General features: G+C 35.7%; 2 protein-coding genes across 3 annotated transcripts; both read left to right on the top strand.

The window, feature by feature from the left end:
• Nucleotides 1-2,027: 2,027 nt before the first annotated feature.
• Nucleotides 2,028-6,779, top strand: LOC7472502 (2,3-bisphosphoglycerate-independent phosphoglycerate mutase). Of its 2 annotated transcripts, none has more exons than XM_002323660.4 (10): nucleotides 2,028-2,168; nucleotides 2,273-2,457; nucleotides 2,557-2,684; nucleotides 2,851-3,001; nucleotides 3,112-3,315; nucleotides 4,044-4,468; nucleotides 5,037-5,229; nucleotides 5,317-5,412; nucleotides 6,071-6,226; nucleotides 6,362-6,779. In XM_002323660.4, exons 2-10 carry the CDS (start codon nucleotides 2,293-2,295, stop codon nucleotides 6,524-6,526), a joined length of 1,683 nt encoding a protein of 560 aa, XP_002323696.2. In that variant the 5' UTR covers nucleotides 2,028-2,168; nucleotides 2,273-2,292; the 3' UTR covers nucleotides 6,527-6,779. The 2 variants fall into 2 exon arrangements, with proteins under 2 accessions (XP_002323696.2, XP_024443709.2); XM_024587941.2 differs by having other exon boundaries at nucleotides 2,052-2,168; nucleotides 2,268-2,457.
• An 810-nt stretch (nucleotides 6,780-7,589) lies between these two features.
• On the top strand, nucleotides 7,590-11,460 carry LOC7482624 (cyclin-dependent kinase B1-2). Its single transcript, XM_006373999.3, has 4 exons — nucleotides 7,590-8,469; nucleotides 8,552-8,621; nucleotides 9,527-9,665; nucleotides 11,010-11,460. Exons 1-4 carry the CDS (start codon nucleotides 7,845-7,847, stop codon nucleotides 11,100-11,102), a joined length of 927 nt encoding a protein of 308 aa, XP_006374061.1. The 5' UTR covers nucleotides 7,590-7,844; the 3' UTR covers nucleotides 11,103-11,460.
• Nucleotides 11,461-11,539: the final 79 nt, after the last annotated feature.

Raw genomic sequence — 11,539 nt, 5'->3', positions numbered from 1 at the left:
TATTAATTTAAAGTGTTTTTTAAAAAGAAATACGGTTCCAGACAGTACCTGGTAACATAAAGCTAGAGACAGGAGAGAGATGGATTTATTTTTTATTATTAGTTCTTAAGCATCATGCTGCCTTGCCTAATTAGGATTTTAGACAAATAATTAGCACTCGGTAGCGGTACTTGTCAATTGTGGGAGTCAACTCTCTCTCTCTCTCTCTCTCTGCATGCGTATAAACAATGGGTGGAGTCGTCGACATGCAGGCGCGCCTGCCCTCTTCGGTGATCATGTGCTGGTGGATTTAACAAACTATTTCTATTAATTAATAATAAAAAAATACATTTATATTCAAATATTATTTCCACTCGCAATTTATCCCAAAACCTATTTCCTCCATGTATATTTAAATTCACAAGTTCTCTTCAGCAAGATAGAATGATTGATTACATGTTATGCACGTGTTGTTCTTCGAATTCAAGCAAGTCAATTTTAAATATTCTATTTTTTTCTTTTTTTATCAAGAATTATTTTTTTTTATTGTTTTTTTGGTTATTTTTGTATTAATTATAATTTGAATTTTTTTTAATATTACAAGTGAGTTTTATTTTTTCAATACATTAAACATAATTGATTTATGATCATCCTTGTTTCTTTTATTCTAATTTATTATCAATTAAATTTATATATTAATTGACCCGCTATATATATATATATTAATTTATTATGAAATACAACTTCATAATTCTCTAGAGATGGAGATACAAGTTGTGAATGATAATCACTACTGTTACTACGGATTCGATGATCCACCTTCTGCTTTTTTTTATATATTATTATTTACTGGTTTTTTCTTTTCTTTTCGTACAAGATTTACTGTGTTTGACTTGTTTGTAAAAGTTCATTTCTTACTTTTTAAACAAACACATGGTGCCAACAGGTTAAGAGCCCGTTGTTTTTTACTTTTAAAATTATTTTTGAAAAAAATTTAATTTTTTTTAATTTTTTTTTAAATTAATTTTTTTAATAAGCTGATATTAAAAAAATAATATTATTTCAATCAATTTAAAATGTAAAAAACTCATTCAAGGATATTATTAAAACCTTAATTTTGTCTTCAATAAAAATCTATAAAACTTTTTAAAAAAATTACATTCTGTTTTTAAAATATATTGTATAAAAAAATATTATTTTAATATATTTTTAATTAAAAAAAATACTTAAAAAAAACATTTGCTTCGAAAGACACTTAGAATTGAAAATAAATAAAATTAAGGTAAGGGCTGGGGCATGCATTGGACGGCGGTCGTAGTTGTATAATAAAAGGAACCACAAGGGATATTCCGTTACTTGACAACAGAGCCGAAATGGTTAAATTAAATTAGAAAAAAAAAAAAAAAAACTTCGAGAAGAATCGCGTGCCCGCATGATGCACGAGGGGAAGTCGAGAGCGATCGGTTACTACTCTTGAGTAAATTCTTCTTCAGTCCCTCACATTTCAATGTGATTATAGCATAGCTCTTCGTATTTGAAAATACATAAATTATCTCCTTCACCATAAATTTTATTGGGCCGGCTCTTTAATTAATGAGTGAAAATTTTTCTCTCAGAATCAAGGGACTAATTTATATGATATCAAATAAAAAGGACTAAGTTACAACCCGTCCTAAGAATAAGATACTAAAATTAACCTACTCAACCCATCTCTACTATTTTGGTAATTTTGTATGGAAAAAAATCACGGGAAAGGAGAGGAGACCAATGGCGAAGTGCTACGTGTATAGCTGGTTGGTATTGTTTTTTAAATTTAAGTGGCTTTGCGTGCAAAAGCAGCGGTTTAAACGGCGTCTAAATCAATAATAAAAAATTAAAAAATTTTGAATTTTTTTTTTATTAAAATTTAATATAATTTATATATTTTAGATTATTTTGATATATTAATATTAAATTTTAAAAAAATAAAACAATATCATTAATATATATTTTAACATAAAAATTTATTTAAAAAATACCTATAATCACATTGCGAAACACACTATTAGTAATAGTAAGTAGGAGCACATGTATTTTTATAAATCGAACGGCCAGAGACGTGGTTTCTGAGTATCAGATCAAGTTCGGTTTGAATAAAGAGAAAATAAAAGGAGAGCCCGGGAGTCTTCTCCTCCGAGATTGTTTCGATTGTCAGTTATCTTCCTCCATTCACCGTAGCCATAGCCATAGCCTAGCATAATCGCTGTGGTTCTTCTTCTATTCGTTAATTAATTGGTTTCTTTTATTGGATCAGAAAGAAGTTAGAAATAAGAAATGGGGAGCCCAGGACAGAACGCATGGAAATTGGCGGATCATCCTAAGCTTCCGAAGGGGAAGACTATTGCTATGGTGGTTTTGGATGGTTGGGGTGAGGCTAAACCTGATCAGTACAACTGCATCCACGTCGCCCACACTCCTACCATGGATTCCTTCAAAACTGTACCTTTCTTCTCCTTCCTTTTCTATCAATTATTCTTAATAACTGCATCCATCAATTTCAATTTCAATGATGAATGATTGTTGTTTGGAATTGGATAGACTGCCCCTGAGAAATGGAGATTGATTAAGGCCCATGGTACTGCTGTTGGGCTTCCAAGTGAGGATGACATGGGCAACAGTGAAGTTGGTCACAACGCTCTTGGTGCTGGTCGCATTTTTGCCCAAGGGTATCTGACTTAACTAATCTCTTCACTTCACTTATCTTCTATTTTTTTCAATCTTCCTATGCGGATACTTGTCTCCCCCAATGGTGTCTTACGTAGTTGCTTCATTCTCTTGAGAGCTCACGGATAAAAAACAATCTTTTATTTATTTATTTACTTGTGAATGTAGAGCCAAGCTTGTTGATCTTGCTCTTGCCTCGGGAAAAATCTACGACGGAGAGGGATTTAAGTACATTAAGGAATGTTTTGACAACGGCACCTTGCATCTCATCGGGTTATTGAGTGATGGTGGTGTTCACTCAAGGCTTGATCAGTTGCAGGTGAGTTTTGTTTTTGATCTCTTTCCTTATCTTGCTTGGCTTGTTCTCTCGAAATCATACTAGTATTTTTCCTAACGCTTATTCTCCTCCTTTTTTTTTTCTTTCTGCAGCTGTTGCTAAAAGGTGCTGTTGAAAATGGTGCAAAAAGAATCCGTGTTCACATTCTCACTGATGGCCGTGATGTTTTAGATGGGTCAAGCATTGGCTTTGTGGAGACTCTTGAGAAGGACCTGTCAAATTTACGTGAGAAAGGTATCGATGCACAAATTGCATCTGGTGGTGGTCGCATGTATGTTACAATGGATCGTTATGAGGTATGCTTGTAAATTCTGTTCTTTCTTGAGGAGAAGAATGCCTGTGATGCTTCTCATTTTATGGTCTATTCTTGTATGAATCTGTGTTTTTTTTCCCGCTCTATATTTTGTTACTTAATTTCTATAGAAACTCAACACTTACATGATATCTTCACACCATTAGGGGCTTAAAAACCTCTATTTCCCTCCAAATGAGGGGCAACGTGGACAGAGGAAAAAAGGATCTAGTCAAACTGAGATTTTGGGGAGGAATGGATCACTCTTATCCAATCTGGTCTTTATGGGTGGTAACTAGTGGCATGTAGTTCGTATATTAATGATGTTCCCGCAAACCAATATGATGCAAATTAAGACTTTCTTTTAATAAGGTGAGGGTAAAAGAGGTAGGGGGAGACTAAAAATGTACGTGGATGGAAGAGGCATCAACTACCAAATGATTTAAGCTATCTTTTTTATCAAGGAGGATTTAGTTTATGGTCTTGTTGAATGGTGTAAAAGTATAGCCTAAGCTAAATAGTTTGAAACTAAGGCTTTGTTTCTGATGATGATAAGATGAAGTCTAAATGGATGTCTTTCCTTTAGAAGTTGGGAAGTAACTTGCATGTTTTTCAAAAATGATCTTTTCTTTAAATGATGTTCAACATATCAGTCTGTGTGCCTCTTTACAGTTATAGATTTAGCATCATTTCTTTGTGCATGTCTGAACATTTTCTGTAAATCTTCTGCAGAATGATTGGGATGTGGTGAAACGAGGATGGGATGCCCAAGTTCTTGGTGAAGCCCCATACAAGTTTAGAAATGCAGTAGAAGCTGTCAAGAAACTGAGGGAAGAACCCAAGGCAAATGACCAGTACTTACCTCCTTTTGTCATTGTTGATGAGAGTGGAAATCCTGTGGGACCAATCAAGGATGGTGATGCTGTTGTCACATTCAACTTCCGAGCAGATCGCATGGCTATGCTTGCTAAGGCGCTTGAATACGAGGATTTTGACAAATTTGATCGGGTTCGAGTTCCTAAAATCCATTATGCTGGAATGCTTCAATATGATGGCGAGTTGAAGCTTCCAAGCCACTACCTTGTTTCTCCTCCTGAGATAGATAGGACATCTGGTGAATACTTGGTGCACAACGGCATTCGCACCTTTGCTTGCAGGTGAGCTAGAACCATTGATAGAATGGTCTTTGCCTTCATCAAACTGTTTAAATTCCTTTTCTTGTTTCTATATGTGTGTGCATCCTCAGCTATTTTAGCTGCTTTGGTTTGCAAATAACTTGATTATAAATCAACAAGCAAACTCATTTCGTAACCATATTTTGGCAGAATGATTAAACACGAGTCATTAGGGGGCTTTACTGTAGGCCTGCATCTTATAGTCTAGTAAATTCTGTCAATAATCATATGCTGGTTTCTCTCAAGTAATGTTTGTTTGGATAATGCAATTATTCCATCTCACGACTCTTTGATTCCTTGGTCCAGCCTTGTGGCTTGTCTAACTTTGGCATAGGAAAGTTGCATATTTATGAAGGTATAAGGTATAACAGATTCTTTAGGTGGCTAATTATCTGTGATGGAACATTTGACACTTTTGCTACTTCAACTAGTTTTATAAATTGTCTGTTCAAGTATGTTGAGCATAAATCTATTTCTCCTCTTCGCCATCTTCTGGAAAGTTTTAAGTCCTAGCTATTTTCTTACATATGTTTGGGTTTTTGTACAACAGTGAGACTGTCAAATTTGGCCATGTCACTTTCTTCTGGAATGGAAATCGTTCTGGTTATTTTAATCAAGAAATGGAGGAATATGTGGAAATTCCAAGTGATGTTGGAATTACCTTCAATGTCCAACCTAAGATGAAGGCAATAGAGATTGCTGAGAAGGCAAGGGATGCCATCCTTAGTGGCAAATTTGACCAGGTAATTAATGCCTTGTATAATGTGATGAATGAACTCTCATTTCTAGTTGAACTGGTGACTGATATGTTGTTTCACATGATTGTTTAGGTTCGTGTCAATCTACCAAATGGTGACATGGTGGGACATACAGGAGACATTGAGGCCACAGTCGTGGCATGCAAGGTTGCTGATGATGCTGTCAAGGTACAACTTCCTTGCTGTTAGATCTTTTTTTCTTTTCTTTTTCTTTGAACTTGATTGTTGTATGGTCTATGCTACCATTATTTCAGGCTAACTTGTGTGCTGGTCCATCTGGTATGGTGTCATCCATCTGTGTGGATGCTTTTATTCTTATTAATTTCATTCGCTCATCATTTGGACAGCGACAATGAATTAGTAGTTCTCAGGAAATACCACCAGGGAATTTATTTCTCTTCAGAATAAAGCTAACACAATTAAATGAATTACAAGAGCCAGCCCACGTAGCAAAGCATTAGAGTACTTGGAAAGTGGTTAATAGTAACCGTGTTGCTGCCATTTTTTTCATTTTAGACTTGATAGTGGAGGTCAAATAAAAAAGTTGTCCTCCAGTGCAATTTATGTGAATATCAAAGCTGCCCCCAACTTTGGACAAATAAGCGTTAGCTAGGGGCTGATGGAGGGGAAAAAATTAGTAAAAAGGTTTATGCACAACGCCTAGATAGAGATGTGAACATGAAGTTAGTAACTGCGCATTTTCAATGAGCGAGTTGTATAATTTCTGTTTGACTGTTTGTCCCTTCCTAATTCCTGGCATGCTGTATTTTCTTTGCCCTGGCATTTTGTTACCTTCTTTGTTGACTGGAGATATGCTTTACCACAGATGATCATTGATGCAATAGAGCAAGTTGGTGGAATCTTTGTAATCACTGCTGATCATGGTAATGCTGAAGACATGGTCAAGAGGGATAAGTCTGGCAAACCTCTTTTAGATAAGAATGGCAACCTTCAGATACTCACTTCCCACACTCTTCAACCAGTAAGTAACAAATAGTGTCTAATATCCCCATTGAAGGATTGGATTTAATAGCATGGTGGTTTCATTGGTTATTGTTCTCCGTTTGCTTGAGTTGATATAGAGTCAACCGATTAAATATGCCCACTTCCTGTGTAGGTGCCTATCGCAATCGGAGGGCCTGGACTGGCCCCTGGTGCCAGGTTCCGCAATGATGTTCCCACTGGTGGACTTGCCAATGTGGCTGCAACCGTGATGAATCTGCATGGATTTGAGGCTCCTAGCGACTACGAGCCCACTCTGATTGAAGTTGTCGATAAATAGGAGAAGGGAAGCATAATTAAAACACATCAGTAATCCCATAAATTTTGATTTTAAGCAACTATAATTGCAGAAGCCTGTTGAGAACTATGTATTATCCGATAAAATAAGTTGTAATTTTGATTCTGACCGGTGGGCTTTCCATTTCCCAGTTGAGACTTGAGAGAGAACATTGTAATTTCTGCCCCCTCGGTGGATGACAGAATTGTATTTCAAATGGCGGTCTTATTTGTGATTGTGCTCTTGTTTGTGATGATATCATGACATCCAGTTGCCTATGAGCTGTGAAGGAGCACTGTCTGTTTTGGAATGAATGCCATGTTTTCTTGTTTATGCCATGAAGATTTATTAGCAATACAATCTGTCTTAAGATCTCTTGAATGCATTAATATTGAAAGCATAAAAATGATCGCGACATTATCGTCTAGGCAAACAAGGCTTTAATTGTTGCAGCCCGTGGGTGATCTTGGATCATTCATCGTGTTTGGGGCTGTTTGGAATTGTGATTGTGGTTGTTTTTTAAAGTACTTTTTATTTTAAAATGCATCAAAAATGATGTTTTTTTATTTTTAAAAAATTATTTTTGAGATCAACGCATCAAAACAATCTAAAATATATAAAAAAATTAAATTTTAACAAAAAAAATTGAATTTTTTTAAAACGCGGGTTGACCCGTGTTTCCAAACGCTCATGTTGTAAGCAAAATAGTGTTTTTTTAAAAATAAATATATTAAAATCTTCTATATTAGATTTTTTTTAATTTTTAAATTATTATATTAAAATCATTAAAAACACTAAAAAATATCAATTTATATTTTTTTTAAATAAACGCTTTTAAATATAATCTTACACACAAAAATAAACAACTTCGACATCCACCGAATGGGTCCCGACTTGGAACTCCATAATCAATTAGTTAAGGGGTCTTGCATTTATTTTATTTTATTCGTGGATCCCTAGCCAACCATGGTGATGAATATATAAATAAAGTTGTTGGAAAATCAAAATAAAATAAAATATTTTGACCTCAACGTTACTCAACCGGAGGGGATAGACGCCCGCACGCTCCTACCCTATCCGTTGGATTGGACCCGACGCAACCCTCCCTCCCTCCTTCCCTTCCTTTTTTGAATTTCAAAATAAAGCAGCCACGCTTCTCCCTACAAACCGAGGGAAATAACCTTTATTACTCCAGCGAGGATGTCCTCCTCCTCCTCCTCCTCCTGTCCAATTGTATATATATATAAAATAACATAGGGTTCCTCCTCCCTCCCCCCTCGCCATCACCATCACCAATCCAACACAATCCAGATTACGAAAGATGGAAAAGTATGAGAAACTGGAGAAGGTCGGGGAAGGCACCTACGGCAAAGTCTATAAAGCCAAAGACAAACTAACAGGTCAGCTCGTTGCTCTCAAAAAAACTCGGCTCCAAATGGATGAGGAAGGCGTTCCCCCTACCGCTCTCCGCGAAGTTTCTCTTCTTCAGATGCTCTCTCAATCTCTCTACGTCGTCCGCCTCCTCTCAGTCGAACACCTTGACGCCAACAACTCCGACGACGACTCCAAATCCAATCTCTACTTGGTTTTCGAGTTTCTCGATGCGGATCTCAAGAAATTCATCGATTCTCACCGCAAAGGTCCCAACCCTAGACCTCTCTCCCCTTCCCTCATCCAGAGCTTCCTCTTCCAGCTCTGCAAGGGAGTTGCTCACTGTCACAGCCACGGTGTGCTTCACCGCGATCTCAAGCCTCAGAACCTTCTTCTTGATCAGGAGAGAGGTATTCTTAAGATTGCTGATTTGGGATTGGGTCGTGCCTTTACTGTGCCTCTTAAGAGTTATACCCATGAGATTGTCACTCTTTGGTATAGGGCTCCTGAGGTGTTGCTTGGTTCCACTCATTATTCCATCGCTATCGATATGTGGTCTGTCGGTTGCATCTTTGGTAATATAATTTAATGTGATCAATTTGATTTTGATTTGTTGGTGCTCGATGAAAGTCTCGTTTCTTATTGTATTCATTGCAGCTGAAATGTCGAGAAGGCAAGCTCTGTTTCCTGGAGACTCCGAGCTTCAACAGTTGCTTCATATTTTCAGGCATGCTTCACTCTTATTCATCTAATTTAATTTAATTTTGCGCTTTATAGATAAAAGAATCATAGTTATTAAATCCAGTATGAGGTTTGATCCAATCAAGAGGTTGGATCCCGAGTTTTATGAGTTAACTCGAATCAACAAAAAAAAATTAAAAAAAAAAAAAATTTTAATATTTTATATAAAAAAATTAAAAAAAAAATTCATGTAAACATAGACTATCCATATTATAAATAATAAAGTTTTAAAAAATATTTTAAAATGTTTTTTTATCCCACATTAAAAAGATATTATGTTAAGTTTTTAAGTTGAAATATTTAAACAAAAATTTTTTTTATCCCACATTTAAAAAACACAATTTTTTTCATGGGAACATAGAATATATATCTTAATGGATTTCAAATTTCACATTGAAAAAACATAGTTTTTTTCTTAGGAACATAGAGTATATATACTAATGGGTTTCAAATCCTACATTGAAAAAACATGGTTTTTTTCTTGTAAACATAGAGTATATATATTAATGGATTTCAAATCCCACATTAAAAAGATACTATGTTATCCTTTTAAGTTGAAGTATTTAAACCAAAAGGTTTTTTATACCACATTGAAAAAACATAACTTTTTTTTTTAGAACATAGAGTATATATACTAATTAGTTTTAAATCCTACATTTGAAGGGGAAAAAAAAACTTGGGTCTTGCCCAGGTCACGGGTTGACCTGCTGGGTCGACCGGGTTTGGCCGGATCGTTGCACCGGCTGGTTTTTTGACAAACCCGGACCGGTCCAGCTCCCGGGTCGACCCGCCAGTCCGGGTTTAATAGCTATGAAAAGAGTGGCTTTTGCACTTTACCATACATTTACTTTTATAAATTACGTAAGCTAATTTCTACCGATTAATTCTAAGGTTGTTAGGAACACCAACTGAAGAGCAGTGGCCAGGAGTTACTTCTCTTAGAGATTGGCATGTCTATCCCAAATGGGAGCCTCAAAACCTTGCACGAGCTGTTCCATCTCTTGGACCTCAAGGGGTGGACCTCTTATCGGTAACTACTGCTGCTGCTGCTATAAGTGCATGCTTTTTTCCAATTGTTGGCTTCTTGTTTTATGGGTGGCAAAGTGCACCTCAATAGCTGGATTGTCATGTTGGCTTGAATTGAATGTGAATGTGGCACTTGCCATAAGCTTCTGCGCTGGAATTGTTGTTGCTCTCCCATAGATGTACTTCTCCAGCCCAAGAGTAAGTTTGTCCCATATCGGTTAGAATGAGAAACCAACCTTATTTGTTTACAACGGTATCTTATTTAAAGTCTAGCCTAAAGGCAAGGTTTCTCATTTTAACCAATGTGGGACAGACATATATGTATGTCCCATATTAGAATGTATATAATATTGTTGCTAATATATAAATATACATTCTCATAATTGACTCTTGATATACCAAGACTATATAAGAAGTATTTCTGATGTGAAAGGTCTATTAATAATGGATCACAGAGCATGCTCAACTCTTAGAATAGTAGTTCTGATACCAAGTTGAATTTAAGAGAGGGAGTGAGACAATACAAGGAGAATTGTATTGAATGGTATGATTTGTTTACAAGAGGGGTATCCTATTTATAGTCTAGTCTAAGGGGAGTGTTCTCATTCTAACTGATGTGGAATAAACATACACATTAACATGTAATGTAATAGTGTATATAACGTATACATTAGTACCAACATTATATACATCCTTGGCAATCCAGCAAAGAAGTTCTTATCCTTTTCAAGCCAAGGTATATAATGTATATGTTTGTCCCACATCGGTTGGAATGAGAATGTATATAATATTGTTGCTCATGTATATACATTCTCGTGTTATCTTGAACTAATTTTTAGAATATAGGGTATGAATCAAGTCAGCTTGATGTTTGATGATTATCAAAGTATATAGTTTACAATATAGGTGACACGACTGAAATTTGGCCAAGAAATACTATAGGCTGATGAGGATTACGCTGATTTAAATATTTTTTCACAAATGGTTGATTTTGTCATATTACTGATATGCTCACACTGACAAATGACAACGCAGATCGTACTGTTTTGGAATATTGTCAGAATTTATGTATGTTCTTTAATCACTTTTTTGCTCAAAAGTAACAAGTAGAGCCGGATTATGACAATAATGTGGATGGGAACATGAAATCAAATTTTACAAGTGATGTGAGTAGGAATATGCAAATTCTACGTTTCTAAGATACTCTAATAAATTTCTTTACCAATAGGTTTAGTCCTGCAACTACGGTTTCCAAGCTGGCTACTGATCCATCACTTTGGCTCTTCTTCGTTTGCCAATATCACCTCTATATTGGGATACTAATATCATGTTGTGTTGGATAATGCAGAAGATGCTCAAGTACGATCCAGCTGAAAGAATCTCGGCCAAAGCAGCTATGGATCATCCCTATTTCGACAGCCTTGACAAGTCGCAGTTCTGAAGCTACAAGGTTTTGGGGATTTTACTTTCTGCTTCCATCATGCATTTTCTAGGATTAGATACCTTTATGTAAAAGATGTTCGGTTCATCGTCTTGGTGATGTAACTTTTGAACTTTGTCACAACTTATATGATATATATATATATATTTTTTTTTTTTTTGCAATTTATGCGTACAATTAATCTTTGCGCGCCAAATTTGCAAGATTTCATCTATTGTTTTTTTAAGAATGAAATTAATCTCTGGATAACTGCTGATCAAGTGTAAAATATCGCATGTATTTGTGAATGGCGATTCAGTTGTTCACTGTTCATGCCTCTCTCCATGTTTTACGTGATAATTAAATGTTCATTGTTGAAGGAATGGGTCCAGGTGTTGTAAGGTCTTCTGTATTGTTGACTTTCGTTAGTAAAATGAAGTGTGATGGACATTTAAATC

The sequence above is a fragment of the Populus trichocarpa genome, chromosome 16 (genome assembly GCF_000002775.5).
Source record: "Populus trichocarpa isolate Nisqually-1 chromosome 16, P.trichocarpa_v4.1, whole genome shotgun sequence".
Taxonomy (NCBI): Eukaryota; Viridiplantae; Streptophyta; class Magnoliopsida; order Malpighiales; family Salicaceae; genus Populus; species Populus trichocarpa.
The sequence above is the reverse complement of the archived record's forward strand: the minus strand, read 5'-3'. Positions and strand labels throughout refer to the sequence as shown.

Coding starts and splice junctions, on each gene's coding strand:
- LOC7472502 (XM_002323660.4), top strand. CDS start 2,293: ATGGGGAGCCCAGGACAGAACGCATGGAAATTGGCGGATCATCCTAAG. Junction 3,002..3,111: donor CAAGGCTTGATCAGTTGCAG/GTGAGTTTTGTT, acceptor TTCTTTCTGCAG/CTGTTGCTAAAAGGTGCTGT. Junction 6,227..6,361: donor CTTCCCACACTCTTCAACCA/GTAAGTAACAAA, acceptor CTTCCTGTGTAG/GTGCCTATCGCAATCGGAGG.
- LOC7482624 (XM_006373999.3), top strand. CDS start 7,845: ATGGAAAAGTATGAGAAACTGGAGAAGGTCGGGGAAGGCACCTACGGC. Junction 8,470..8,551: donor GTCTGTCGGTTGCATCTTTG/GTAATATAATTT, acceptor TATTCATTGCAG/CTGAAATGTCGAGAAGGCAA. Junction 9,666..11,009: donor AAGGGGTGGACCTCTTATCG/GTAACTACTGCT, acceptor TGGATAATGCAG/AAGATGCTCAAGTACGATCC.